Source organism: Saccopteryx bilineata, chromosome 6 (assembly GCF_036850765.1).
Source record: "Saccopteryx bilineata isolate mSacBil1 chromosome 6, mSacBil1_pri_phased_curated, whole genome shotgun sequence".
Classification (NCBI taxonomy): Eukaryota; Metazoa; Chordata; class Mammalia; order Chiroptera; family Emballonuridae; genus Saccopteryx; species Saccopteryx bilineata.
This window is the reverse complement of record NC_089495.1, coordinates 33,897,268-33,925,000: the sequence shown is the minus strand read 5'-3', so window position 1 is coordinate 33,925,000 and position 27,733 is coordinate 33,897,268. Positions and strand designations below refer to the sequence as shown.

The following is a 27,733-nucleotide window of genomic DNA, read 5'->3' as shown; positions in this document are numbered from 1 at the left end:
TTCACAAAATATAAAAGAGGATAAAGGGGAAGTGGAGGAACTGTTGACTTAGAGAGAGGTGGCTTTGGGCATTAATTCTCAACACAGATTAAAATAAGTTTGAATATGCTTATTAAAAAATTATAGAAATAATGCATAACTTTTAAGCCATTAGAAGAGAAGAAGGAACACACAAATCCAGTTAAGTCTGAAAAGGGCAAAAAGCGAAGGGACAAAAAAACATACAGAAAACACAAAACAAAACAGCATAAATAAAACTAAACATATTTGTGGTAACAATATGTGTGAAAGGGCTAAACCCTTAAATTGGGTTTTAAAAAGTCCCAGATGCAAACAGTTTATAAGAAACATGGCCCAAACAAAATAATTCAGAGAAGCATTTGGACTTAGAACTGGGGAAGGAGAAAAATTGCTTCAAGCTAAACTCCGGGACTCGGTAGCAGTGATTTTGGAGAGCAAAAAGCATCTGAACACTCTCACCCTAATGAGCCTCAGAGATGCCGTGGTGGGGGTGGGGGTGGGGCCGGAGGTGGGTGAGGGCACCAGAGGGCCAGGGAGACACGTGAAAACAGAATGGAAAGCATCTTGGCAATAATTTTTGGGGATTTCACACCAAAAGCAAAGGCAACAATAGAAAAAAAACAAACAAGTGGGACTATATTGAGCTAAAAAGCTTCTGCACGGCAAAGGAAACCACCAGCAGGATGAAAAGGGAACCTATGGAATGAGAGAGATTTGCCGACCATATATCCAATAACAGGTTAATATCCAAAATATGCAAGGAACTCATGCAACTCAAAGCAAAAAACACAAATAACCCAATTTTAAAATGGGCAAAGACCTGAACAGATATGTTTCCAAAGAAAACATACAAATGACCAACAGGTACATGAAAACATGTTCAACATTAGGGAAGTGCATGTCAAAACTGCAGTGAGATATTACTTCACACCTTTCAGAGTGGCTGTCATGTAAAAGCCACGAGATAAATTCTGGAGACGTGGGGGGAGCGCCAGTGCACGGTCGGTGGGAAGGCAGGTCAGTCCAGCCACTACGGAGGTTCCTCAAGAAACTAAAATAGAATTCAAATAGAACTACCAGATGACCCAGCAATCCCACTTCCGGGAATATCCGAAGGAAACAAGGTCATTTTCTCAAAGAGATGTCTGCACTCCCATGTCCATTACAGTCTCGTTTACAATAGCCAACTGTAGAAACAACTCAAGTGTCTGTCAATTGATGAATGAATAAAGAAAATGTGGCATATACATGGATATACACAATGGAATATAATTCAGACCTAAAGAGAAGGAAACCCTGTCATTTGTGACAACACATATAAACTTACAGGGCATCATGCGGAGATAAGTTAGAGAAAGACGAATACTGTATGGTAGCACTTTTATATGGAACCCCTCCCAAAAGAAGAAGTTGAACTCAGAAACAGAGAGTAAAAAAATTGTTGCCAGTTTTATGGGGGAAAGGGAAATAGGGAGATGCTGGTAAAAAGAGTACAAACTTTCAGTATTAGGATGAATAAGGTCTGAGGATGTAATGTAATCATGGTGACTATAGTTAATGACACTGTATGGTATAATTAAAATTTGCTAAGAGAGTAGAACTTACATGTTCTCACCAAAAAGAAAGAAGGAAGGAAGGAAGAAAGAAGGGAAGGAAGGAAAGAAAAAATGGATTGGATGAGATGCAGAGACTTAAAAAAACACCGTTATCAGAGGCTGTCCAGTGCAGGTATTTCAATTTTCTAGGAAAAGATAGTGGGCATTAACGACTGTACTTCTGGTAGCAGATGACATTGTAAGTTATTTTGTTATGATCTTGAGGCAAGTCGCAGTTCACAGCAGTTTCACCACCTCAAAACTTTGTAATGCTATCAATAATTCTAAAAGTGGAGCTTAAATGTTCTCTCAAAAAAAAAAAAAAAAAAAAAAAAAAAAAAGGAAGAGAAGAAACAGAATGGAAAGCCTAGAATAACACCAGCCGTACAGGCTTTCCACATTCAAGAGAGACCATTTTTAATGAATGCCATGTTTGGGAGGGACTTCAGCTGACCAGTGACATCCTGGAATCTCCATAGTAACAGGCGGTGCCGGCGGTTGCCATCCCAGTGCAATGCCCCAAGAGGTTGCTCAGATTTGTTCACTGCTAGAGACGCACAACACACAGCCCAAGTTGCAGCTCAGGCAAAACCACCACTGACAGCGGTAGATACGGGAGACCAAGTCCTGCCCACACAGCGGCCTTACCTCGGAGACCTCCTTGACTTCTCCATGGGCCTCAGTCTTAGGTCTCAGCCCAGCTTCCTGGGAGCAGCGGTCTACCTACCAGCAACAACCCTGTGTGTCCTGGCTTGTGACCTCAGGCCTGGATGCAGGGCTCTTCCCTGAATGTCTGGGGGAGCCAAGGCAGGGGCCTGTGGAGGTTCTAAACCCAACCCACTCTGATGGCAACTGCAAAGTTACTGCAGGCAAACCCACACTGGCCAAGGTTCAGTTCCCACGAGGAAGAGGAAGAAGCAGGCCCTCCCAGGAAGCATGCGCATTTGTATAGTGTACGAATATACTAGCCAGATGTCCGTTCTAAGGTGCAATTTTGTCTTTATGGGATGTACACTGGATTGCTCTGGAGACTTGTTCCTAGTGGTAACTATGTAGCCACATCTTCAAAGCGGGGGTAAAAATCAGAACAGAGCCTGTCACTGACACCATCAGGAAGAGCCACAGGAAGATGCGGTCTAGAACTTGTGCTATGAACTTCCAGTCTTGTACCACCTGCAAAAGAGAAAAGGATACCTACCATTTACCATGTTGGGCAACCACTCTGAATTCGTTCCAAGAGATTTTTAAAAAGAAATATTCAGATTTGCAGCCCATCTGTTTTTAAAAAACACACCTAACTCATCGCCCACAAAATAGGCTCAGGTTCTTCCCAGTAACTTCACTAACAGTGCCCAAACTAAACAGCCTGTGAACACTATCAGCAACATTGAAGATATAAAATAGAAACAACAGAATCAGGGTGTATTTGTAAACATTACTGATTCGAAAGGGGCAAGCCTGATTTTTTACACAAATAAAAAACCAGTATCTCTCAGTGTGATGCTTCCTGATATTACATAGGAAATGAACCACAAATTTACCAATTAAGAATTCCATTGCCCCATGTCACAAGCTTACTTTTCTTCAACTCTGCGTGTGGTTTTGGCTGCTACTGCTACAGAATGATAGACACTGCCAAGGAGGAGAACTGACCAGGAGATGACAGGAATTCATAAGGGAGAGAGGAGACCAAGTCCCTTTGGAGGAAGGGAAGTCAGGGGGTGGATGTAATGGGCAAGAAGCCGCTAAGGGCAAGGTCAGAGCAAGAACAAGCAGAGAAACTAGAGAAGTCTAAAGCATGGGCCAGTTCTCATCTTTTAAGGGAAAATAAATGTCCTATTTCTACTATATGAGGATTATGTTCCGTGTCTTAAGTCACATAGGATCTGAGTCCATGCTTTTTTTTTTTCAAATCTGTAAGCTAAGTTTCCTCTCTCCAAAATATTGTTTGTAACACTATATTTTTATGTTAGTTTAAAAATCTGATTCTTTCTGTTCCTTTATTTCCAAATACTATAGGTAGAAATATCCATCATTCCATTTAAAAAAAAATGAGAAATTACCAGCGACCAGAATAGCCCATTTAAAATGCAGAATTGAATTATTTTAAATAGAATCAAGTCTAATCATAAGGAATAGTACTTAATCTATAATCGCTTTACTTTTGCTCTTTCTGTTTTTGTGAACTTCTTAAAAATCCATTTGTAATATTTTTCCAGGGCTTGTTTTAAATGTCATACACATAAAACAAAGAGCTAATAATGGCACATGTTAAACAATGACAGCATTTTATTATAAATCAAAGTGAAAATATTCACTTTTGCACACCTCAAAGGCAGCACTATTATGAATACCAGTTTACTCACCTGGCTGATAAAATGCTCTTTCTTCACGTGCCTCGAGATGTATCTAATGGAATCAGCAGCCTTTTCCAAGAAAGTAATCAGCACTTTTTCTCCATCACTGAACTGTTTCTGTTTCTTTTTTTCTAGGACTTTACCTTTCACTACTGGCTCACTCTCTTCTTTATCTGGGAAAGAGTAGCGGTCCACGTGGCCCTTCATGCAAAGTAACTTAGGAAGTTTTTGCAGAAATAGCCTCTTAACCCAGGGAGCCATGGGATGGTATGTTGAAGAAGATCTGTGGTGAACGTTAATGACAAACACGGTAACAATGATTGACAGCGTAACGAAAATCATAATGAATAATAGGTACTCTCCAATGAGAGGAATGACCTTTGAAGAAGATGGAATTATTTCCTCAATCACTAAAAGAAAAACTGTCAGGGAAACCAGAACAGATGTTGATAAGGAAAGTTTCTCTCCTTCATCAGAAGGTAGATAGAACACGAGAACCGTCAGAAAAGAGAGTCCCAGGCAGGGGATAATCAGGAAGAGGGTGTAGAACAGAGGCAGGCGGCGCAGGACGAAGGAGTATGTGATGAATGGATACGAATATAAACCATCTCTCCTGTTTCCCTTCATGCCTTTTGCATTTAGGATTTCCCATTCTCCATTATCAAAGAAGTCTTTTCTGTCGACGTTTTCATTCATCAGAACGAGGTCAACCATAGTGCCATCGTAAGTCCAGGACCCAAACTTCATGGAGCAGTTTTGCCGGTCAAATGGAAAAAACGTGACGTCCATGGTGCAGGAACTTTTATAACTGGCAGGAGGGGTCCAAATGACAGTCCCATTAGATTTCACAATGACTTTGGTCATGAGGGAGCCTTCGAAACGTCCATCAGCACTGTAATAAAAATAGTTTCGCTTTGATGGTAAGTTGAACACTTATCAAATCTTTTGCTTTGTTTTGGTTTTTTGTTTCTTTTTTCTTTTCTTTCTTTCTTTCTTTTTTATTTTTTGCCCACACTGTACTATCGGTATTTGATTACTTTCCTACTACAGAATCAAACAATATCTCAAAAAGAAACAATTCTCTTGTTACTTGCAGTTGTGCCTTTGTCTTAATTATTTTACAAAAACCAGGCTTTTCTATTTCTAGTCCTAATCTTTCCACTGTCCCTTTCTTCTGGGTACTTACTTTTCAAAGAGCACTATATCCGGAAGCCAGAGAGATTCTGATGGGACTTTAATTGAATGAATTCCCCCATATTCATCAGGATTCCAGCGTAATTTGTGGTCTGTCCATTCCTGCATAAAATTAGCACACTGTAATTTTATTCTGAACATTCAGAGTTTTAGACGTTGTAATCGTCAAATTTATGTTAATCTACTGACCCAGTGTTTCACTTAAAAAAAAGGCAAGTTCCTCTGCTTTAGATCCCACGACCTTATCTGTAGCAGTTGGAAAGAAAAGACTTGAGCCGGCCTCATTTCTGAGCTGGCCCCAGCCCACACACCCATCCTACCTGAGATTTCCAAAATTGCCACATCTATCTCACAATGGAGAGGCTCTGCAACAAATAACACTAATTCATAATTCACTTTTAAGCCAATTTTTTTTTTTCATTTTTCTGAAGCTGGAAACAGGGAGAGACAGCCAGACAGACTCCCGCATGCGCCCGACCGGGATCCACCCGGCACGCCCACCAGGGGCGACGCTCTGCCCACCAGGGGGCGATGCTCTGCCCATCCTGGGCGTCGCCATGTTGCGACCAGAGCCACTCTAGTGCCTGGGGCAGAGGCCACAGAGCCATCCCCAGCGCCCGGGCCATCTTTGCTCCAACGGAGCCTTGGCTGCGGGAGGGGAAGAGAGAGACAGAGAGGGAAAGTGCGGCGGAGGGGTGGAGAAGCAAACGGGCGCTTCTCCTGAGTGCCCTGGCCGGAATCGAACCCGGGTCCTCCGCACGCTAGGCCGACGCTCTACCGCTGAGCCAACCGGCCAGGGCAAATTTTTTTTTTTAAGAAACAAAAAGCAATAGTAGAGCTAACTCAGATTATTCTAGGTGACTTGGTCCAATGATATTTTAGTCTCAGGATAAAAGGTACAAATGATTTTGAATGTCACTCAAGAGTCTTAGACAAACATCCACCCAGTATGTTAATATGAAACATCCAGAATCCACTGACTGCTCTTGATGACATTATATTTTCCAAAAATTTTGTTCTAAATTCTAATCTGAACTTATTTTGTGAGCACCAATTACAGTTTTATATTCCTAATATTGTTAGCTTATGCATTTTTTATCATAATAGAATGAAATTACTTAGCATGTTTTACAGGGGTTGATGGATCCAGATTAACAGACATGACCATTACTTGATTTGATTAGGAAGGTTAAGAGGATGACATGTGGGTGACCCAGTTACAGTAGAAATGGACTTTCTTAAAAAGATTTTCGATCCAGAATCTTATGAACTCTGACTCGAAAATTAAATTTTTCTATTATACTGTCCCTCATGTGGACAGTTGAGTAATAAAGTAGGATAATATTAAATGACATTTCAGAAAGTTAGAAGGGTCTGTCCAGGGCAAAGCTTCCTGGAATCCAGTCATGCCAACTTTGTCATTAAAATATCAGGAGTCAGCAGATGGATGACTTGACTGGATGGTACAATATTAAAATAAGCATGATGCCTGAAAAGAATAGAACTATGCACTCTAGATGAGATGTTGTTCATTTTAGAAAGTATTTGAAAAATAAATCTCATAAGAGTTGAGTCTTTAAAAAGCTATACTCCAAAGGCTAAAACCCATACATATGAAAACTGACAGTTTAAGAGCCCAAACTAATAAAGTATTTATCATGTTTACTTGGTACTTAAAGACTTGGCTCTTTTTTTCCTTTTCCTCTGCCATTTTGAAAAGCAAGTATAATTTCATTCCAATGAATAATTTGTCTCTTGCTAAGGAGACTTTCACCATCAGCAGCAAGTGTGAATCTTAGAAATATTGAAGGAAACTCAGAGTAGCATTTTTTCACTTCACTTCCACCTCATTTATGTTTTTAACACTTATTTACACTAAAACACATTCCTTTTGTGTGAAGTTCTATATGTAAACAGCTGTAAGTTCACTAAGACCATCAAGATAATAGAATAGCTCTGTTCAACAAATTTTCCATTTGTAATCAACTCCCCCCACATCCCCAACCCCTGGAATGTGATCTATTTCTGATCCTATAATTTTGCATTTTCTAGAATGACATCATGAATCCATAAATGAAATCATGCAGTAGATAGCTTTTTGATCCTGATTATTTTTACTTTCATATAGATTTTGGATTCTTTTATGTTGTATTAATAGTTTTTTCTATTTTATTAGTGAATAGTATTCCATTGTATGAATATACCACAATTTATCCATTCACCAGGTTAAATATTTGTATTCTTTTACGTTTTTTAATGTAGAGCCACTATAAATATGTGGTACAGTGCTTTGGGTGAAAACCATTTGTTTTTGTTTTGGGTAAATACCTAGGAGTGGGATGAATTGAACTAGCTGCTCTCTCCCAGACCCTGACAAGGTATCCTGTGACATGAGACTTGGGGCTGGGGAACAAACCATCCCTGCTGCCTGGGACTGTGGGGATTCCTAGGAAACAGTACATTCAGTGCTAAGGCCAGCCAAGTCCTGGGCAAGCAGGGTGAGATGATCACCCTGCTAGGACCTGCAGATGTTCTCTTAGTCTCTAGCGACCCTCCCTGACACACAGTAGGTATGGTTCTAATGTCCATACAGTGAAGAAAATAATGTGGACTCTCAGTTTTGCAATATCATCCGATACCATCAAGGGCAGAGAGCACCACAAAATGGCACATAAATCTTCCTCAGAATGAACCAGCTGCTCAGGGCAACTGGTCCTGCTTGGAGTCTATGCCCTCGGCACTGAGAACTCAGCAAGTGTATGTTTAACTCTATATGAAATGGCCAAACTGTGTTCCAGAGTGGCTATAGCATTTTGCATTCCCACTAGCAATGTATGAGAGTTCCAGTTGTTTGGCATCTTCTCCAGTTTTGGTATGGTAACATTTTTCAATTTTAACGATATTATAATAGTTGTAACGTGGCATTTCACCATGGTTTTTAATATGCATTTCCCTAATGGCTAATAATGTTGAACATCTTTTCATACGCTGATCTGCCATTCATATATCTTATTTGGCAAAGTAGCAGTTAAATCTTTGCATATTTTTAATTGGGCTTATTTCTTTTACTGAGGGTATTTTTTTTTAGTTTTCAAATATGTTTTTATTGTAACCAAGACTCATATTCTACTTAAAATCCAAGAGGCATTTTTCCAAACTATACCCAAAAGGGAGAGAGGAGATGCAGATGAAAAAAGGCCACCACGAGGCTCAGAGATAACTTTTACTTATTACTGAGTTTTTAGGGTCCTTTATATATTCTGGATAAAAGCCCTTTGTTAAATATTTGACTTGCAAAACTTCTCCACGGTGTGCGGTTTCTTAATTCTCTTCACAGCATCTTTCACAAGACAGGTATTCTAAATTTTGATGAAGTTCATTTTACCAATTTTATCTTTTGTGGATTATGTCATATCTAAGAAATTTTTGCCTAATTCAAGGTCACAGAGATTTTCTACTATTTTTTTTCTAGAAAATTATAGTTTTACATCTTACATTTAGATTTTAGCACCATTTTGAGCTAGTTTTTTATTGTATAGATACAGGTTGAGATTTTTTTTTTTTTTTGCATATAAACATCCAATTGTTCCAGCTTTTTTTTTTTTGTGGCAGAGAGAGAGAGAGTGAGAGAGAGAGGGACAGACAGACAGGAAGGGAGAGAGATGAGAAACATCAATTCTTCCTTGCGGTTCCTTAGTTATTCATTGATTGATTTCTCATATGTGCCTTGATGGGGGGGGGGCTACAGCAGACCGAGGGGTCCCTTGCTCAAGCCAACGACCTTGGTCTCAAGCTGGTGAGTGTTGCTCAAACCAGGTGAACCCGCAATCAAGACGCGAACCTGGGTCCTCCGCGTCTCAGTGCAATGCTCTGTCCACTGCGCCACCACCTGGTCAGGCTTTGTTCCAGCTTTTTGTTAAAAGATTAAACATTCTTCATTGAATTACCTTTGCACATCTGCCAAAAATCAATGATCCATGCATGTGTAAAGGTCTACTTATGAGCTCTTTGTTCTGGTCACTCAACTATGTGTCTCCCATTCCCCAGTACCACACTGTCTTGATTATCATCACTTTCTAGTAAGTTTTGAAACCACATAATATGAGTCCTCCACCTGTATTCTCCTTTTAAAATTTTGTTTTGGCGCCTGACCTGTGGTGGCTCAGTGGATAAAGCGTCGACCTGGAACGCTGAGGTCGCCGGTTCGAAACCCTGGGCTTGCCCAGCCAAGGCATATATGGGAGTTGATGCTTCCTGCTCCTCCCTCCTCTCTCCCCCCTTCTCTAAAATGAATAAATAAAATCTTTAAAAAAAAAATTTGTTTTGGCTCTTCTAGTTCCTTTGCTTTTGTATATAAATTTTTGACAAAAATCACTCCAGTGTCACCCTCCCACTGCGAAGGATCCGACTCTTCCTTCTGCTCCAGGAGTGGGCCTGCCTCCAACCTGTCTGCCTTGATATTTAAGGGACCAGATTATAACCAATAAAATACCACAAGACTTCTCTGGGACCACTGGAAAAGAAGTTGGCTATCCTCTTCCCACTGAACTTGATCAGGGGAAGCACTTTAAGGCTGGAGCTGAAGTAGATACCCTGCTACCACTAGGGCAGAGCCTGGATGGGACAGTCACCCAGAGGATGTGGAGCCCACAGACACTCAGAGGCAACATCAGGCCCTGAGAAAGTTGCCCGAGCCTCTGGATCAAGCTGCATGTAAAGCCAGCCTTGTCCTTGGACTTTTCAGATTGTGAAAGCTAATAACTTCTATTTTTGCTTATGCCAATTTGGGTTGGGTTTTCTGTCACTGGAAACTAAGAAGTTCTTGGCTGATCCTGGGGAGAATCCGAGAAAGCTTGAGCAGGCAGCAAGCTGCAGGCACACAGGCACCGAGCCCCATGACAAACACATACTTGGACACATGGACTGGAGTTGCGCTGTACAGTCTAGCTCTGTCTTGGGAAGAACACTGTTAATGAGTACAGCTGATGAGTCCAACCCCACAGTTCCGTTCCTCTGTTTGGACCATAACATGGTCAGAAAAGAAATTGTCTACTTCTTGGATCCAGTTTTCTCTCCTCTCCGGGCACAACCAGCCTTCAGCTATGCCCAGTTCTGCACTGCAGTGCAGGAAGGTGGCAGCTCACAATCTCGGGCCCCTGCCTTGGTGCGGATACTGGTTTTACCACTTGTTTTAAGGCAACTGGGTCAAGCCTCAGGGCGACGGACTTTTCAGTCGGAAAGATTTGCCTTGCTTACTGGCCCTCCAATGGCAGCGTGAACCGCTGTGGCCAGAGACAACACAGACGTGGTGGTATATTATGGGGCAGGGGGGTCTGTCGTCGATGGAACACCGGGAAGGCAGAAATGAGTGAAGGAATGAAGGATGCGTTTGAATCGTTGAGGAGGATATGAAGAGATCTCTAGTGGATTCAAGTTGCTCCTGACCAGTAAAGAAGAAGGGGCTAGGTGGGACTTCCGGTGCCGCTTACTTCGGTGTACCCAGGAGAGAAGGCTCACCGGAGCCCAAGTCTCACACGTGAATTGTCCTTTACTAGTCGCACTCCTTTACGGTGGTTAAGAGGGTCACCATTCACAAGCTCGGTGCTCGGAATCAGAGATGTGCCTGACATGCCCATCCAGAAGGGCTCACTGAATTTCTACCGGGCTGTACATGCACCGCGACGCTGCTGCCTGAGCCCCACCCCCACAATGACAATGTGTTACAGTCAGCGGGGCTAGGATAAGGATTCAGAGCCCGAATCCTCTATCTTGTCCTCTAAGAAGCCGTGAGATTTACTTGGCACTTCCCTGTTCCCTCTGCCTCCTTAGGGGCATCTGGAAGTTAACTTCCTGCCTCTGCCTTCTTAAAGTAAGAGATTAGAAATAATATCCTGTGTTCGTGTAGCGCGTTCCAGCCAAGACTGTCAAAGCCCTTTACAAATATCAGCTCCACTCTGCACATCTCCCAGGTGGAGAGCTGAGCTATTGCAGGAAACGGGAGCATAGGGTACGTCATGGCCAAATATCAAAGTTAATCTACCGCTAAAAAAAAAAAAAAAAAAAAGGAAAAAAGAAAAATACTCCAAGTCTAGGTTCCTTAATTCTAAAAAGTACAATTTCAAAATCACATTATGAATATTCCCATAAAATTGTCTTTTCTTACATATATTGCCTAAAATATCACTCATAAATGTCTAGCTATTACCATAATTGAGAACATTTCATTTAAATCTAACTCAAAGATTTCTTTTACCATAAATACATCTTCCAAATTATTCTAAGTTTAATACTAAGACAACTAGATGGTAAGGGGCAAATATTCCTTGCCATTGCTTTGATTTGCATCCTCTGGGACATTTCTGGGAAGTTTAATTATCTTAAGGTCAGATGAGAAATTCTTAAAACCAAGTTAATGTTGATTCATTTTAATCTTAAATACAGCAAAAGGACATAATTTTATGTCTTATATATTCCCATTACCTCCATGAGCTGTCAGTGCCAAGAGATGGAATTTGTCATTAGAGACAAGAAAGCCTATAAAGGTGGCACAAGGAAATGACATTTGTTGAGTCCCCACACATGCCAGATGATATACGAGTCACATCGACACACACATGATCTCATTTAGCCTCCCACGAACACTGTGAGTTAGGCATTGTGTCTATCACATAGATGAAGAGATTGAGGGTCAGAGTGGTGAAATGACTTGCCCAAGTTTATAGAGCAGGACTTTTGACACCTAACTCTCTTTCTGCTCAATTATTATTAAGGGTCTATTTGAATCAGAATATCAAACTGTCCTCCTTTGCTAAGGTTAGAGTGAGGCTGTAGAAAAGCTAAGAAAATGAGATGGTTGATAAAGGTCTGAGATGAATTCCTGGACTTGTAAGTGCCACTCCAGGTTGTACAAGATACTTAGGCTTTGGGGAGCTCGCCTAGACCTTTACAGGAAGGTTGTCCTACCCATAGCAGGTTTCTTTCTTATTTCTTCCCAAAGACCAGCCTCAGGGATTGGTCCAAGGAGGCCTTTATTATGTTTGCTGAACTTTTTTTTTTTTTTTGTATTTTTCTGAAGCTGGAAACGGGGAGAGACAGTCAGACAGACTCCCGCATGCGCCCGACCAGGATCCACCTGGCACGCCCACCAGGGGCGACGCTCTGCCCACCAGGGGGCAATGCTCTGCCCCTCAGGGTGTCGCTCTGCCCCTCCAGGGCGTCGCTCTGTCGAGACCAGAGCCACTCTAGTGCCTGGGGCAGAGGCCAAGGAGCCATCCCCAGCGCCCGGGCCATCTTTGCTCCAATGGAGCCTTGGCTGCGGGAGGGGAAGAGAGAGACAGAGAGGAAGGAGGGGGTGGGGGTGGAGAAGCAGATGGGCGCTTCTCCTATGTGCCCTGGCCAGGAATCGAACCCGGGTCCCCCGCACGCCAGGCCGACGCTCTACCGCTGAGCCAATCTGCCAGGGCCTGTTTGCTGAACTTTTTGTTGACCCAAAACAGAAATCAGTTGTTGGAGGAACAACACTCGTTTAAGATGTTGGCCTTGGCAGACATTCAGGCAGCTTTATTTTCCTCAGGATCGTCCCAGGGAGGGGAGAGCAAGCTGCTCTCAGCTCCAGAGAAGCCAGCTCCCTCAGAATCTTACTGTCTGATTGGTGCTTACACCCAACAGTGCCCAGCCTGGTGCCTTACACGGTGCCCAGCGCATAGTAGGTGCTCAGTAAATGCTTGTTGGGTGAGTAAATTTGACATCTGTCATCATAGTGGTTATTTACATTATATCATCTAAGAAAAGGATCCGATCCTTGGGTCATTAATGAAAGGTTGGTTTCATCTCTCATTCCCTTTAAGGTGCTTGCGGTGCAGTTTCCCTAGCCCTGAACGTGACAGCGCAGAATCTGAGTGGCTAGGGCAGTAAGTACCTGCTCATGAAGGTTCAGTGAGTCAATGTTAATAATCTATTTATGATGTGCAGGGTTTTGATTTCTCTCTGGAGGTAAGAAGGAGGAAGACAAGTGAATTTGCAGAATGAAATCAATAAGATAAAAATAGTTCCATGTAAAGGACTTCCTCAGAATGTCACTAAATTTGTGCCTGATAAAGTTCTTGGCTGAGAGGATAGAACAAAAATGACTAAATATACCAAAGGGGAACTATGAAAATAGAGGATAAGGTTGAAGAATTGGGGGAGAAAAAGAAAAAAGAACCAAGCATCTCCGTTGAGTATGCTACCAAATAAACATGCTTTGTTTCTCTCTGTAGATAGAAATTAGGGAGTAATTTTCAGTGTGTGAATGGGAAATGAGAAAAGAGGAGGGTGTGATCATTTTTATCTTATTTTGGCAGAGTTAAACAGGGTGATGGAAAGAGTTTCCAAGGGGCTTGCCCTGCCGTGTGAGCTTTGGAAAGTCTCGTTATTGGGAATGCTATTCAGCTGATTCACGTTTTTGGCTTGTGCAACTTCTACTGATTCTGTAAGACCCAGTTTAAGTACCTCCTTCCCTTGGAAGCTCTCCCTGAGTTTCTCCCTGTTTCATTTTCATCTTTCTAACAACACCGTATATTATATAAAAGCATTTCATCTCAAGGAGCAAATGGAGAGGGAGGTGTGTGTGAAGCAATAATACTGTTTGTTTGTTGCCGGATTTCTCAGCCTATTACACCTTAATAGAAAAGCTTTTCTTCTGTCCCCTGCAAGCTCCAATACAAGACTTCTCATTGATTTTTATTGATTCAAAATACCTCAAAATTCCACAGCCTCTAAAGTGCAAAAGTGGGGTAAGTCCAGTGGTGGGATTCAAATAATTTAACAACTGGTTCTCTGCCCTAATGACCATTTTAAGTTTAAAAAATTAATATATTGAAAGGTAGTTTATTATTTCATGCATTTAATACTTAAATAAGAACAATAAAAAGGTATAGAAAACTGGATTATGCTATAAGAAAGTTTTAAAATATTAATAAAAAATATTAAATAATACCTGACAAAAAACAACAAAACTATAATTTAAGATATTTCCATATTGCTTCTTGATTGGTATCCTCACTTGCAATTTTCTTCACTTCTTTCTGAGCTTCATCAGGTGTGTGATTTATCCTTAGCCATCTTTTCACTGTAGCAGTAGGATCCCATTCCTTTAGAGGTAGTCTGATTAAACTAATTGTCATTGTGTTTGCTATATTAGAAACAGTTAAATATTACAAGCATAGTTCCATCAATTTTTTTTTTGCCTATGGACAAAATGAACATTACTATGGGTGCTTAGAATATGCTGTTGTACAGATGAATGTTAAAAAAAGAGTAAGAAATGTAAATTTGTGATTTTCACATGGGGCAGCTGCCCAGGCGTCCACTTTAGAGAGAGCCGTGAATACAAGTGCCATTTTGCCGTTTAACAACTGGTTCACTGAATTCAACAAAAAATTAGGTATCAGTTCTGCCAAACTAGTGAGAACTGGCTGAACCCTATCACTGGATAAGTCACTGAGGAATGAGGTAGCTATATAGAAAACTATGATTATTTAGATTGCATTTTTTTTTCTGAAGTTGGAAACGGGAAGGCAGTCAGACAGACTCCCGCATGCGCCCGACCAGGATTCACCTCACCTGACATGCCCACCAGGGGGCAATGCTCTGCCCATCTGGGGTGTTGCTCTGTTGCAACCAGAGCCATTGTAGCGCCTGAGGCAGAGGCCACAGAGCCATCCTCAGCGCCCAGGCCAACTTTGCTCCAATGGAGCCTTGGCTGTGGGAGGGGAAGAGAGAGACAGAGAGGAAGGAGAGGGGGAGGGGGGGAGAAGCAGATGGGCACTTCTCCTGTGTGCCCTGGCCGGGAATCAAACCCAGGACTCCTGCACACCAGGCTGATGCTCTACCACTGAGCCATACGGCCAGGGCCTAGATTGCATTTTTATATCTACATTCTCAGCTTATTATTTCTCCTGAACATTTTTATTTGCAAGTAAAATAATATGCATATCTATTTTATAACTTCTTAGCATAGCTGCCAATGAAAGAATCAGAGAAATATAAAATAGTAAATATAATAATTCTCTTACTCTGATCAAAGTTTTGGGTGGGAGAAGTTTGATGACATTCAATGATGCCTATGGAATCTCCCCACAGTTCCTTTCATCCATTGTCCCTTGTAAACCATCAGCAGACAGAACTAAACAATGTCTACTAAACTGGAAGAGATAACTAAATTATTTCAATATAAACAAATGGAAAGTATTTTGCCATGTTAAAATTAAGTGAGATATTTAAGGTAGCCCCACCAGGAAGAATTTAAAGCTATGGGAGATTAGGCAATATCTGGACATTCATTAAAAAAACAAGTACTTGCTAACAAAAACACACACACACACACACAAAAATAAGCAATTAAATCAACCTTCTCGCCTCCTACCAAAAAATGTCAATATTTTCTCCTTTCATATAATATATGCAAAATCTGGTTTTGAAAGGTAATGATTTCCTGACAACTCTAGACCAAAGTCCTCAGAACAGACACTGCTGTTTTAGGAAGCTGGCTATAGCCAAGCTAAGAGCAAACATCTAAGCAGAGTGAAGACCATTCAAAACGCATCTTTAGTCAAATCAGAAAACACATATTCATTATTCTGTTTGGGGTTTCACTTTGCTCTGAAAGTGTTTATGGACAGCCTTCTGTCATTTCCTATTTTCTCTTTTGTAGGAGCAACAAGACACATTAGGGTAGATTTTTCCCTTGGAGGACCAGTAGAGGGAAGGAGAACTTAACATCGCTGATTTTCTCAGCCAGTTGCAGTAACTTAAATGGAGGCAAGTCACTTCCTGGAGCCTCTACCCCCTTTTCTCCAAGTAACCCAGGGACCTGTGTCCGAGCCTGTCAATCACTCTCCCTCTGGCCCCTGGACAATCACTCCAGCAACAACAGAAGAAGGCACATGTGTGAGTATCCAAGACCTGCTCTCTGACTCTCATAACAGAAGGTTAAAAAAATTATAGACCCAACAACTCCCAAATATCTCCCTGAAGAAAACCCAATATGCTCTTTAAAATTATTATATTTCAAATGGGAACCTTTCTAAATAGAAAAGAATGGAAATAACTAGGTTGGCAGATAACAGTCCTTGGATTGACATTTACCTGTTTGAGCCACACATTTGTTGTCATCAGTTGGTTCTTTTCATCCTAAGAAAATGACAATTAAAAAGATGTAAATTCAATTTAAGTGCAGTTGCATTTTGGAAATTTTTTGTTTTTGGTCAGAAAGACTTCTCTGAGTCTTACCTTTGAGGTGTTCAAAGTGTAAAGGATTCTCAACTTAAGAAAAGTTAAATGGCACAGGATCCTAAAATATTGTGCATATTTTGTTTAAAACAAAAAAATGATAATTAAAACAAGTAGCAGTTTATTGTGGCAATATTCATATATAATTGCATAACCCAGAAAGCATTTTCAGGGTGCCAAGTAGAATTAAATATTAGCTAAATTGGAAATGGGCTTTGTGTGATTTCTTTAAATGTCTATTTTATTGATTTTAGAGAGAGAGACAGGAAATTGATCTGTTCCTATATGTGTCCTCACCGGGCAACCTCTGTGCTTGGAAAGAAGCTCTAACCAACGGAGCTATCCGGCCAGGGTTACCTGGGGCGCTGGGTCAGGCGGGGTGGGTGAGTGTGTATGCATGTATGGTGCGACGGGGCATTGGAGTAACCTGGGAGGATTACTGCGGGACTTTGGGGACCACAGCAGGATGAATTGGCACAATCTGGGTTGTTACAGTTCACTGATTTTCCAGGAACGCAATCATGGCCGAAGTAGAAGCTCAGCAAGAAAATTAGTAGAGAATGCTAAAGATGGGTGAGGTCAGGGAAAGGCGTGGGTTCTCAGGGGCTCTAGGAGGACGCTGGGGTTGCCCAGGCACTCCCTCGGGCTGTCATCATCTTTCTGCCCTCTCTCCAGGTAGACGCCCCTGCCAGCCCTCCTGCAGCTGAGAGGACACTGGATCAGCCCTAGGCTCAGCTCTCCCTTCTCTCCAGCCCTCGCTAGGCACCCTGGCTGCGCACACCACACCGGGTACAGCAATCCCCCAGCGGCAATGCCCGTCCTAGCAACCATACCCGCCCTCCAGCCGAAAAGGTCCCGCACTAACAGTGTTGCAATAAGATTGTACTCTGTGACAGTTCTCGTTCTTTCCTTGGGTCATTTCACTGGCTTCTTGGGGCAGATTTTCTCTCACAGTAAGTTATTTTTAAAATTGAAATGGCAGACATGGGGAAAGAAAACAAAATCTCAGACTCACAAACAGGTTAAGGAATGCATGTTCTTTTTAGGTCAGTGCCAAGGATTACTCACCACATCTACGAGCTGAGATATTTTCAATCCAAAGTATACTTTTATGGTGTCATTGGAATTTAACACAGGGCGAACCCATTTCTGATAACCTTGGAATAAATGTCTGAGGAGGGCATCTTCATTTTCGGCTATGGAACTGAACTCTGCAGCGGCTGTAAGAGTCACGAGGAAACCCGAGTTAATGGGAGAGGCATGACGGCTACTTTCGCATCCAATGGCCTGAACCTTCACAGCCTAATCCCTCAGACAGTTCTGAGGGCACCAGGGTTCTCTTTAACCATTCTCCATACCCACAACACACAGCCAAAAGTATGCGGTATACTTTACCCTTTTACCCAGAACTGGACTCTCACGGGATCTTTGCATTATGAAGTCAACACCTTGACCCCAAGAGATCATCTACAGTCACCCACTTACACTCTACCTCACATCTGTCCACGTGCCGCTGCCCATCACTCACCCTATTGGCTCCATCGCATCTTTTATCACAATTTGTGGTATAGTATTTGTCTTTGTTTGTCTTCTCCTCGGCCTCCATGATGGCAGGCACAATATTTGTTTTATTGGATGATGCTTATCCAGCACCTAGAACAGTGCCTGGCCCACAGCAGATACTCATTTTATATCTGTTTCGTGTATGAACCAATAAGGGAATGTGTCGGGACCATCTTCCAGGCAGCCAGCACATATCCATTGAACACCTGCCACAAGCCCTGTGCTGTTCTCTCGCCTTATTCCTGCAGAAGTCTTCCCTCATGAGGACCTTCGCTGGTCCACAACCAGGTTCAACACTGTTCTCTGCCCTATATGTGCAAGAGCCTAAGAAACACCCTAATTTAAAGCTTCAACCCTCCAGTTGAAAAAATGGTTTAAGGAGTACAGTCTAGAGATACGTTTTGTCTCTTTTCAGTGTTATGCTATCAAATTTAAAACAGGGCTCTTGGTTGTTATTTTTGATATAGCCCATTTTCTTCATATATTCAACATCCTTTTAATATCCTACAGTAATGCATTCTGCACTGTATGCTTTACCATAGAAAACCTTTCCCACTGAGAGACACACATGATGGGCAATGATCACATGCAAGACATGTCCCAAGTTTACCAGATCAAAACCCCAAAATTCTTAGTAGGGAAAAAAAGCATAATACCATCCACTCCCTGTATGTGCACGAAACCTTCACTTTACTAAGGGAGAATCAATGTGAAATGCACCCATAATGCTCCTTGTAGTGAACAGGGATGTGGACAAGGTAGATTTTGTCCTCTGCCTGCCTCTCTCTTTTCTCTTTCACTTTAGAAAGCATACGGGGGTTCTTGGGTTATGACAACCTCAACATACGACGTTCCGAGTTTATGACGCTTACTCCCATAAAAACTTAAAAAATTGAGACACGAATGTTTCAGCTTACACCGTTAGCATCCTACTTACAGACTATGTGGGCAAACTAATTTGGTTGCATGTGGCAGAAGAATACAGAGTATTTTTTTCTGTGGCTTAAATGTGTTTTTATGTTCTCGATTATGATTTTACAACTGCGTTAAGATAGGTAAGTGACTTAGGCTAGGGTGTGTTTTGATTTACACCAAAATACGGTTTGTGTCACTGTCGTAGGAATGTATTAATAACTGTGTCATAACCCGAGGACTGCCTGTATTAAAATACAAATGAGGGATAGAGATGCAACCTTACATTTGTGCTGTTTATTAAAAAAGTTAACCATTCTCAAACTTTGATGCCGCAATAGTCTCAGCAGCAGAGCTGCATCAAGGAGCAGGTCCGCTGGGAGGTGGCCAGGACAGCCCTCCATGAGGGCCCTGGAACTTCGGAAATGGAAGGGCAGGGAGAGAACGGAAATTCCCCGAGGCTTCCAGAGGAAAGAGGTGTTCACATGTTCAGGCTGAACTTCAAGAGTTTCACTACCCACATGCTGTCTTAACTTCCTTCAAAATATGATATATTGCAATGCCACTGCCCCCCCCCACCTCCGCTGGTGCCACCCTACTCCCAGGCTCCATCGCCTCTCCTTGGAATTTGTGTTCTGCTTCCTAACTCCTTCCACTCTTGCTCGTTAACAGCCCATTTCCTGTCCTGCAGCTACAGCCATTTCTATCCACTGCGCCACCACCTGGTCAGATCTACAGCCATTTCTAAAAAGCTGAAAAGCATATGTCAGTTCCCTGCTCCAACCCTCCAAATGGGTTCCCAACAAACTTAGAAGAAAATATCCCAAGTTGTTACCAGGGTCTCCCAGGCCCCATGTGACCACTCCTCTCTCCCATCTGCTCTCAATGCCCGCCCCCCAACCCCTGTCAGTGCCCATCTGCTCTTTCCAGAACAGGCCAGTATGCTTCCACTCCGAGAAGGGCCTTGCCCACAGTCATTCCTTCACTTCGTCCCATCTTTGCTCAAATGCGTTCTCCCTGAAGAGGTCGTTCCAGGCAACATGATCTAAATCTCTCTCTGCACACTATATCACTTTATGGTACTTTATCTTGTGTCAGAGACTCGATCATAGTATATGTTTATTTGCTGGTTGTCTGCCCCACTAGGAAATGTCAGCCCCAGGAAGCCTATCAACAGCTGTCTCCCCAGCTCTTAGGGCAGTGCCTGGCACACAGTGGCAGCCAAGCTAAGAAACACTGAATAATGGCGCAGTTAGCTGCTTGGCTTTCATTTGCTGAGTGGTGTTTGGAGCATTTGGGCCAGAGCTGAATTGCTGGGGAGAGAAGCTGGGAGGCCACAACTGCCCTCCTCTGGCTTCCCCTTTGCAGGCAGCCCCCTCCTCTAGGAGGACAATATTGTTTGTGGAAGACACTGCTAGTTCCCTTCCCAACAGCCATTTACCCTTTCTTCCTTACTACCTGATGCTAAATTTATTCAGGATTGCGTCGTGCCAACTTAAACTGTTCCCCTCTCATGCTCCCTTTCAGCCCGATGACCATGTGTGGCCAATTAAGATACAAACAGAAGCCACTGAGTAAAGTTTACTCAAGGATAACTTAATCTAACAAGCACCTTTTCACCTTTCACCTTTCCCCCTTTGCTTTTTCTTCCTGCCTGGAATGGGAACACAACATCTAGGGATTTAGTCACCCAGACATGCAAGCAAGCCCGATGAAAGCTACACATATAAGGCAAAATAGGAAGACTGACAGAGCCTGGATTCCTGATAGCATTACAGTATTGCCACATCAGCCCCGAACTGTCTGCCTCCGAATTTAGTGGTGTGTGAGCAAAGCAATCCCCCTATTTGGCTAATTTGCTGTGGCCACGGTTACGTGCATCTGAGTGCAGTCCCAGCTTCTGAGAGTGCCACAGTACCGACCTTCCTGAGAGTCCTTGTGTCCCAGTTCAGCCCAATGTGTGCGAATTACATAAGACACCATCTCACAACAGATGGAGACACTCCAGGGAGGCTGAGACACTGAAGCAGCACGTGTGCACGCGCGCGCGCACACACACACACACACACACACACACACTTCTTAGCTCAGACAACCCTGAGCCATTATAATTTTGAACATATGAGAGGGATCCTAAGAAGAGCAAAGATGGTACCTTTGAACTCCCTCTCCTGGCAGGAGAATTTTGTTGTCATTTTGAAAGGAAGTGGAGTTGCATGTTGGGAGGGAACATCTAAAATTAAGACCTTGAAGAAAACCAGATAGAAGGTGACGGAAGACAATTTGACTTTGGATGAGGGGTATGCAACATAATCAAATGTCAAAATAATCTAGAGATGTTTTCTCTGAACATATGTACCGTGATTTATCAATGTCACCCCATTAAAATTAATTTAAAATTTTTTTAAAATAAAATAAAATAAAGACCTTGATATTTCCAGGATTTTCTACCCCCACCCCTGTCTATACCCTCTGTGAGGATGGTTGGAAGCAAAGAGAAATGACACAGGTCTGCTCTTTTAGGGACCTCAATATGTTTTGATCCATGCTGCCAATATCAGGGGTGAGCTTCTGGCTGAATCAAGGAATAAAAAGCATAAATCTGTACTGGCTGTTAATCGGCTGAATGTTTGTGTCCCTTCAAATTCATATGTTGAAGACCTATCCCTCAAATATGTATGTATTTGGAGATAGGACCTATAAGGAAGTCATTAAAGTTGTGAAGTCATCAGGGTAGTGCCTCATCGACTAGGAATGGTGTCCGCCAAGGGAGAGGAGGAGAGACGGGGGACCTCCCTGGACGCAAGCACTGAGTTACGGCCAAGTGAGGACACAGCCAGGAGACAGCTGTTTATAAACCAGAAAGAGAGTTCTCACTGGAAACTGAATTTCCTGGCACCTTGGTCCTGGATTTCTAGCCTCTAGAACTGTGAGAAAATAAATTTGGTAAGCCACCAGTCTGCAGTATAGTATGCTTTTGCCTAATATCTTCAAGCTTCCTGAACCTTCTCAAAATAGAAGCTGAAGTCATTGATGTTATTGGAGCAGACATAGAGCACAGCCCTGGAAATGTTTCTGGCTTATCCTTTTTGTAAAATAGAACATTATGAGGCAGGGCAAGTGCTTCCACCATTGATTCTTTGTGGCCATAGCTTCAATAAATACTTGATGACATTTGGTGAATGAACAAATGAATGAATGAATGAGTGAATAGATGAATGCACGAAAGGCCATGATGGGGCTTTCTGTGCACAAGGGGAGGAAGAAGAGTGACCCTGTCTCCCAATTCCAGAGGTTGTAGAATCACGGATGTGCTCAAGATTATCAGGGCAGGCAGTGTTTGTGTTAAGGAATAAATGGATTCCTGAAAAGCTGTGTGTAAACCAAAATTTTGCAAATGGATTTATATTTTAAATTAATTAGACAAGACCAATATTCCAAGATAAATTAACTTCTCTTAGAAGGTGAATGACACCCCGGCCCACCCCCAAAGTCAGCTTTCTGACTAGAAGAAATGGAAAAGCATTTGTATTCATAAATAATTCGGCATTAATTAAAGAAGAAGGAAAAGTGAAATGGTAAAGAAACAAAGAACTGGATAGGCTGTCCAAAATGACCAAAGACCCTCATTTTACAGGTGAAGATCCTGGAGTACCCAGAGGGTACTTGCTCAGGGTCACCCAGTTCAGTTAACAAGTGGTGGGTGTGGTCTTCTGACTCCCAAGTCAAGATTCTGTCCGCCAGCCCATGAGATTCTTTGAGGACTGAGGAGGCAAAATACTGTTCTCCCCATTACAATCTCCTTACTGCCACATAAAATTGTTTTAACAATTCACTTCTACAAATATATGTTTATTGTCACTGCTATTTTTGTTGTTATGTTGTTGTTGTTGTTAGCATTTTCTAAACACTTTACTGTTGTTTAAAGCAATCTATTGGGGAAGAATAATATTCTAAAACCAGGTCACAGAAAATCTATTTTGGTTTTAGGGAGACACTCAACCTTGGTGCCAGTATTCTCTAAACCCGACACGAATCTCCGTCTGCTGCAGTTGGCACCTGGCAGACTGTTTCCCCCGGGACCTCTTGAATGGACAGCTCTCTCTGTGACCGTTCTTCTTAGAGGTAGGCACCCAGTGTTTTACAGTGAGGGAGCGTTCCTTTTTCAAACTTGACCATGATCTTCCCACATTTCTTTGCTTTGAGTACTGCTTTGCGTACTCCTCCCACCCCAACACACACACTTAGTCTAATCATTAGACTCTAATGCACATCTTCAGAGGATGTGCACTGCTTGTTAAAAAAATTTTACCATCCCTTTGGGAATAAAAAAGGGGGAGCATTTTGTTTCTCTCTTACACTCAGTTCTTCCCCTTTCTCTTCACCTCTTCCTCTCCCTCCTTAATCTTTGTCTCATTTTTCTTTGCTTAAATATTTCCCTTGGGACTAGACTAGCAACTCCGCAGGCAGGGGGCAAGAAGAGGCAGACCAGAGAGAGCGCACGTGTGTGACTCAGACAGAGATGGCGCGCTGTGCCTGACTCCAGCGATTTCCCCCACATGGGACTCAGGCTGGGAAAGTACTCCAGGAGGGCACGCTGCTCTTGGCTCAGAGTGCCGAGTCTGTTGCCAACCTTGTCACTCGTTAGAATGAGAATCCAACAAATATTTGTTTAACATTAAGAGGCTCTGGACTCAGATTCAGAGACATAAATTCTGGTCCTCACTCCAAATCGTGTGATCTTAAGCAAAGCATTTAACTTTGCCTAATAAAAATACAGAGTGGATGATTGGTAAGGGCCTTACAACTTGAACATCCTGTGCTTCTAGGATCTTTACGGTCACAAAACAGGCACAAAATGTAACCTATCAACCTCAAGTATTTGCTGTTCCAAAGATACAAAAGGGAGCCAAAGTTTAAGGTGTGCCAATGATTGGCGGACGGATGTTCATTCCTGGCTGCCATCTATGGCAACAGAGAAGGCATCCATGTAAAGGTAACTAAGGCGATCAAGGCACGGGACAGGACTCACTCCCTGTGAGGAGGTTAGGGCTCTCTCTACCCCAGCAAGTGGAATCATGAGAGATTTATTTGGATGAGGCATCCAGTAGCAGCCTGAGACAAAGACATTTTTCTTTGGAACCTATGACCTGACCTTGTGGTCTCTTTATGCTTCTTGATCACGTTTCCTTTTCTTCCTTCAGGATCTCATTCCCTCTGCTTTCTTCTCACCTCATATCAACCCACACCTTCAGCAATGGTTCAACAAACTCATTCACACCAAGGTAGAAATAACTGATAAGACTTAATAGGCAAACCTTCCCATGATTATTTATGGTTTTATTAAAGACAACACCATTGTTTATTCTCAGCTAAGGGAATGAAAGATAATTGAAGATCCTGACCAGGATGTGGCTTAGTGGATGGAGCATCAAACTGGGATGCAGAAGACCTGGGTTCAAAACCCCGAGGTCTCCGGCTTGAGTGCAGGCTCATTGGCATGAGCACAGGCTCATCCAGCTTGAGCGCAGGGTTGTTGGCTTGAGTGTGGCATCATAGACATGACCCTATGGTCACTGGCTTGAGCCCAAACATCGCTGGTTTGAAGCCCAAGGTTGCTGGCTTGAGCAAGGGGTCACTCACTCTGCTGTAATCCCCCCACCCACGTCAAGGCACATATGAGAAAGCAATCAATAAACAAACAATCAATGAACAACTAAGATGCCGCAATGAAGAATTGATGCTTCTCATCTCTCTCCCTTCCTGTCTGTCTGTCCCTATCTGTCCCTCTCTCTGTTTCTCTCTCTGTCTCTGTCACAAAAAGAAAGAAAGAAAGAAATACAGGTAATTGAAGAATTTCAAACCTCAGCAAATATTTTTAAGAGAGGTATATTTTTTGTTTTGACACTTTTGGTATATTTTGGTTTTGCTCTCCATCATCATTACCTTGTCCAAAAATAATCACAGATATGGTAGCCTTTTCTGTCAACACAGGAAGCTAGCCTGCAGGGTGGAATGAGATAATAAATATTCAGTGGATTCTTACTAGCAGGAGAGGTTTTGTTGATTCCCTCTTGCATCCCACATGCTAAGACAATCCCTAGGACACAGAAGATCCTCAATAAATATTTATTGAATGAATAAACACATATCATCATGTGGTCAGAGTGATGAAAAGAGAAATAAGATACAGTCTCTATTTTGGGAAGCAGACACAAACACACAGAGCATGCCTTAGCAAGAGAAGAAATGTCATATGGCCATACACAACTGCCCTTTTCACCAAAACCAGAAAAATAAAAATGAGGGACTGTCCCTAGTAATGTGTGTAACAAAAGGAACTATATTTTTAAAATGAGTAGTAGAGTTAAAGAACTTAAGGAAAGGTGGTACCAACCTAAATATAGAAATAGACTCCAATGGATCTAGAAATATTCACAAATATGAGAGTTACTAGTGTTATTACATAGCTTTTTTAGAGATCTGTGACACTCCCAAACTCTTGCAGCCTACACAATGGAGAATGAGTGCCAGGTTCTCCTCCAAATCCAATTTTCTTATGTAACCATTACTGCACACAAAGGAGGCTGCAGAGGTGAACCATAGGGTTTATGCTAACTATCGTCACTAACCAGTGGGATGATTTCGTTGGAAAAAGAATGATGAGAATCAATATTTTCATAGTAAATAGAATACTCTAGAAAGTTAGGGCAAAAAACCCACTAGATGCATGTACATTAGTCGTATGCTAACACACAGAGAAGTTGATTGTTATTTTTATGATTAACAAATTGCATTTTAGACTTTGCAGAGACCATATCTAGTGATATTTGAAAGTGGGTTTGATGATCTCTGCACTTAGAAATTATATCTGAGTCCCGGTGTGAGAAAAGGCTACAGCTTTGAAGGTATGATCATGTTCAGGTGTATGTACCTCATGGTCCTATGACTTCTAAACTGAGGAGGCATTTCAGGACATGAGCAAATCCCAGGGTCTCTGGTTTGCCATCTGAAAATTGCAATTATCAAATGTGGCAAAAATTCTAGTAACAAATAAATACAAATTGCTAATGGAATAACACTATTTTCTCACTATCTGGCTCCTGGATCTAACTGGTTTCTGATGTCATGGGAAGAGTTTTCTATTCTTAAGTTATATAATAAGTGAATATTTCAAAACCTAGAAAATCTGGTAGGTGCAAATGACCCCTTTCTCCTCAAGGTTTCAGTATTCTTCTTCTTTCCTTTTCTCTTCTCTCTTTCTCTCTCTCTCTCTCTCTCTCTCTCTCTGTCTCTCCCCCTCTCTCCTTTAATTTGCCCTCTTTATTAAAAATTTCTCTATATTCAGGTGGATAACAGTCGCAGAAAACTCACACATGTCCTTAGACATTTGATATATATTTTTGCTTGATTGTGATGTACAAACATATTAGATACACCTACATCACAAATTTATTAATGTATTTATATAAGTCTACAAGATATATTGGACAAAAGCATCTATACACAGATATAATGATTATTAGTAGATATGATAGGAAAATGTCAATCTAATAAATACTTTAACAATTCAATGCATTTGGTAACATATTTCCTGCTTTTATATTTTTCACCAAGCTCATAATGATTCAAAAATAATAACACAATAAATGACAAAAGCATACATATTATGAAATTCACAGACATGATTTCTTTAGCAATATACAGATTTTATAAAGTTCTTCATCGAAACCACATTCTAAAGGTTATCCTAAAGATACCTACTCATTACATTTTGCAATTCTAACATTATGAACACCATTGTTTCACCTTCCTTGCTTAAGTGCCTCTGCAGTGACAAAGTTTTAATTTAGTTTAACTTGAGCTTACCTGAGGGAGTGATCCCGAGGACGATGAGCACCAGGACAAAACCTGCCAGCGTCATCATGTCAATTTTAGAAAGAAAACTTCTTCCTTTTTAATAGCAAAATATTTCCACCGGAAAAGAGGGCTTGGGAAGAAAAACACAGTGGTTCAGAGTCTGAAGGGGAAAGTAGACACCTGAAGTGGGATGAAATAGTCTCAAACCACCTCACATCAGCATAACATTCTGTAAAGTACACTTCATTGATTTCCAGTCAGCTGTCAGATCGTGTAAGGCTAAAAAGTATCTCTGGGTCCTAACTCCTGACTTATTAATTTCCTCTCTTGCAGAGATGCAGGGCAACGGAGAAAGGATGAAACTAGACAACATCTGAATGTTCTGTGGTTATTTTTCTGATGGGTGGAGATCTGTGTAAAGGAGAAAAACTGCATTTTATCATCTGCAATGTGGGAGTTAGTGAAAAGTTTCACATATATATTGTTCCTCTATTATTTCTTCATTTTGGACTCAGACCTTAAAAATATGAATATGAGGGGGGTTAAAAGGGACAAACTTCCAGTTATAAAGTCAGTCCTGGGGGATGTAATGTATAGCATGGTGACCATAATTAGTAATACTATCTTGTCTCTTGGAAAATTGCAAAAAGAGTAGATTCTAAAAGTTCTCATCACAAGAAAATAAGTTTGTAACTGTGTGTGTTGATGGGCGTTAACTAGATTTATTGTGACGATCATTTCACAGTGTATACAAATATCAAATCATTATGTTGTACACTCAAAAATAAGGTTAAAAACTAAATTCAACTGAGTACATTTTAAAGATCATATTGGCTTTATTCAATGATTCATAAATCAGGCAACACCCAATCTAGTAGATAGAAAGGAGCTCCAAGAAGCTTTATAAAATGATATATTTTTATATGCAGAAGGGAGCCTGAGCGAGGAAGTTGTACCAGC

General features: G+C 41.7%; 1 protein-coding gene across 1 annotated transcript; it reads right to left on the bottom strand.

Moving 5' to 3' along the window:
- Positions 1-1,989: 1,989 nt before the first annotated feature.
- Positions 1,990-26,993, bottom strand: CHRNB3 (cholinergic receptor nicotinic beta 3 subunit). The gene is made up of 6 exons (XM_066235103.1): positions 26,783-26,993; positions 17,507-17,658; positions 16,295-16,339; positions 5,160-5,269; positions 3,983-4,865; positions 1,990-2,789 (listed from the first exon to the last, which is right to left on the bottom strand). Exons 1-6 carry the CDS (start codon positions 26,838-26,840, stop codon positions 2,655-2,657), a joined length of 1,383 nt encoding a protein of 460 aa, XP_066091200.1. The 5' UTR covers positions 26,841-26,993; the 3' UTR covers positions 1,990-2,654.
- Between the last annotated feature and the right edge of the window lie 740 nt (positions 26,994-27,733).